Raw genomic sequence first — 2,482 nt, 5'->3', positions numbered from 1 at the left:
TGTATAGGGTTTTGCTTATATGTGTGGATATCTCAAACCTCGCAATATGTGTAAGACACCTATATGTGTACAGAGAGATGGACAGAGAGATATCCGGGGGTAGATGATGGTTTGTACGTAGTAATTGTCTATAGATAGAGGGCCATGAAGAACGTTGTTTCTTGCTTGAAAGTGAAGAACGGAGATGAGAAACGGTATATATGGGTGGCGTAGTGAGCGAGTGGCGTGACCGAATGTTTCTTCAGTGTCAGTGTCTCTATATTCTTCGTATCTCGACATGTAGAGACACCTCTCTCTGTATCCGCATGCATGGCCTTCATATCACAGAGATACAAAACAGAAGGAGGAGGAGAAGAAAGAAAGAGATACAAAACAGAAGGAGGAGGAGAAGAAAACTTGTCTCTGGAGGCGTTCATGAGAGAGAGGGAATACAAGACACCCTCGTAGAGATGCTAGCTCACATCCACAGTAGACACCTAGCGATAGATCTAGCTATTCGTAGACACATGCCACCACCAATACTCAACATGTAGAGAGAGATCGCTATAGTAAACCTTTGGGTGAGGTAGGATAATCCCCATATCTATCCTCTACATATTCTCTCTAGCTAAATGCTTATCCCTCATCAATCAGCGACAACACCCCGACAACCTATCACCTCTCCTTTAGATCTCATGCCTCTATCTCCTGTCTCTTCTTTTTTCTCTTCTTATCTCTGTCTCTCTGTTTCATCTCCTTCTTTCTGCATGTGTGTGTTTCTCGCTTACTTGTCTCGATGCCAGGTGCAGCGCTGCGACGTTTCCGTGATGCTGAACCTCGAGCCAAGCAAGACGCATTCAGCCTTCTTCTTCGTCTTCCTTCTTCTTCTTCTCCTCCTCCTCCTCCTCTTTCCTCTTCATCCCCTCTCATGTTCGTTTCTTTCACACTAACCGCATACCCTTCACTATTCCTACGACTACCATGAGCGGAAGACGGGAAAGAAGAAGAGAAAGGAAGAGGAAGAGATGGACGATTTCCTTGTGTTGCTGGTAGAGAGAAAGAAGAATCTTGGGATGCTGCTAGTCTCCCTTTCTCTCCCCCACGGCCTTCATGAGAAGAGGAAGATGAAGCAGCACCATAGGAACCTGTGCTTACTGAAGGGAGACCCGGAGAAGCCATAGGGACAGACGAAGGAAGAAGAAGAGAAGATGACGCCTGGACAACAGGATGAAGATAAGGGAGAGAGGTGGAAGACGATGACGAGGAGGAAGAAGAAGACGAAGAAAAGAGATGTGTAGATGTCGTTACCGTAGGAGCTGAAATAGTTGGCAGAGAAGGAAGAGGAGAAGAAGAAGGATAGGAGGAAGAAGAGAAAGGCTGGTGATGAGAAGAAGTTACTACAGGGGGGGGACATCCTTCCTCGACATTGCGGTGTCTATACACCGCAGCAGCTGTGCGGAAGGACGTACCTGAGAGAGGCGACAAGAAGAAAAGAGGTAAAATGAGTTTCATGTGAAAGACAGAAAGAGAAGGAAGGATGGTGAGAGGGCAGAGAGAAGGAAAGAGACATCTCAGAAATGATGCCTTCCTGTCGACATCCCCATGGCTGCTTTCGTGTTCTTCCTCTCTTCATACACCTTCCCTACCCGGGTACTCCCCACCACATACGCCCCCCCCTCTCCACCTACTATATATCTACATTGACAGATGTATCGACATTTCTTGGATACAAAGACTATCCTTTTCTATAGAGAGAGGAGAGAAGGAGAGAGAGGGAAGAGAAAGAGACGGAGGGAAGAGAAGGAGAGAAGAGAAGAGGAGAGAGAGAAGGAGATAGATAGATAGACAGATAGAGGAATGAATGGCTTGTTTGAATCTTTCGTACCTGGTGGGTGATGTTCGGGTTCTTCGAAGAGATCTTCCATTCCCCATCTCTGACTAAAACTACCTTTCTTCATGAAGGACGATCCTCCGTCTTCGCCCACGTTCCTCTGACTCCCTCCATGAGCTCCCTCGACTGGCACGTCTTTCCCCCGAAATGGATGAGAAACATGATGAGAGATCTGCTTCTCTCCCTGTCCGCCTTCAGAGAAGTTTACCAGGAAAGAAGTCCCCCTTCCCTCTCCTTCTTCTCCTCCTCCTCGTTGTTGCGAAGTCACAGATGATGGATAGAAGGAAGACGATAGAGGGAGAGAAGCAGAAGACGATGTAACCGCTGCTTGGACTTCATGGGGATTCCTAGTATTGAGAGAGGTATGAGAATGACGTCCTCCTGTGCCTGGATGTGGATCTTCTCCTTCTTCTCTTCTTCTTACCGCCTTAGGAAAGGTCAAGGCCCCTGGGTGATCTCTTGGTCCATCCCCTCCTCCTGCTGAGATCATAGCAGGGGTCATCGCTCCAGGTGTACGTACACCCCAGAGAAGCTCAGGTGGAGATGAAGAAGACGATTCTTCATCTGTTTTCAACATTCCTGATGGTTTCTCAACAGGAAGAAGACGGCTAG

The 2,482-nt window shown here is 47.5% G+C and overlaps 1 protein-coding gene across 1 annotated transcript; it reads right to left on the bottom strand.

The window, feature by feature from the left end:
• Positions 1-900: 900 nt before the first annotated feature.
• Positions 901-2,480, bottom strand: CSUI_005677 (transmembrane; the record flags this gene model as incomplete). Its single annotated transcript, XM_068065847.1, has 2 exons — positions 1,865-2,480; positions 901-1,448 (listed from the first exon to the last, which is right to left on the bottom strand). Coding segments are annotated over exons 1-2 (1,131 nt in total), but the record flags the coding sequence as incomplete, so codon positions are not given.
• Between the last annotated feature and the right edge of the window lie 2 nt (positions 2,481-2,482).

The sequence above is a fragment of the Cystoisospora suis genome, assembly GCF_002600585.1.
Source record: "Cystoisospora suis strain Wien I chromosome Unknown contig_2744, whole genome shotgun sequence".
NCBI lineage: Eukaryota > Apicomplexa > Conoidasida > Eucoccidiorida > Sarcocystidae > Cystoisospora > Cystoisospora suis.
This window is presented reverse-complemented; position numbering and strand designations above follow the sequence as displayed.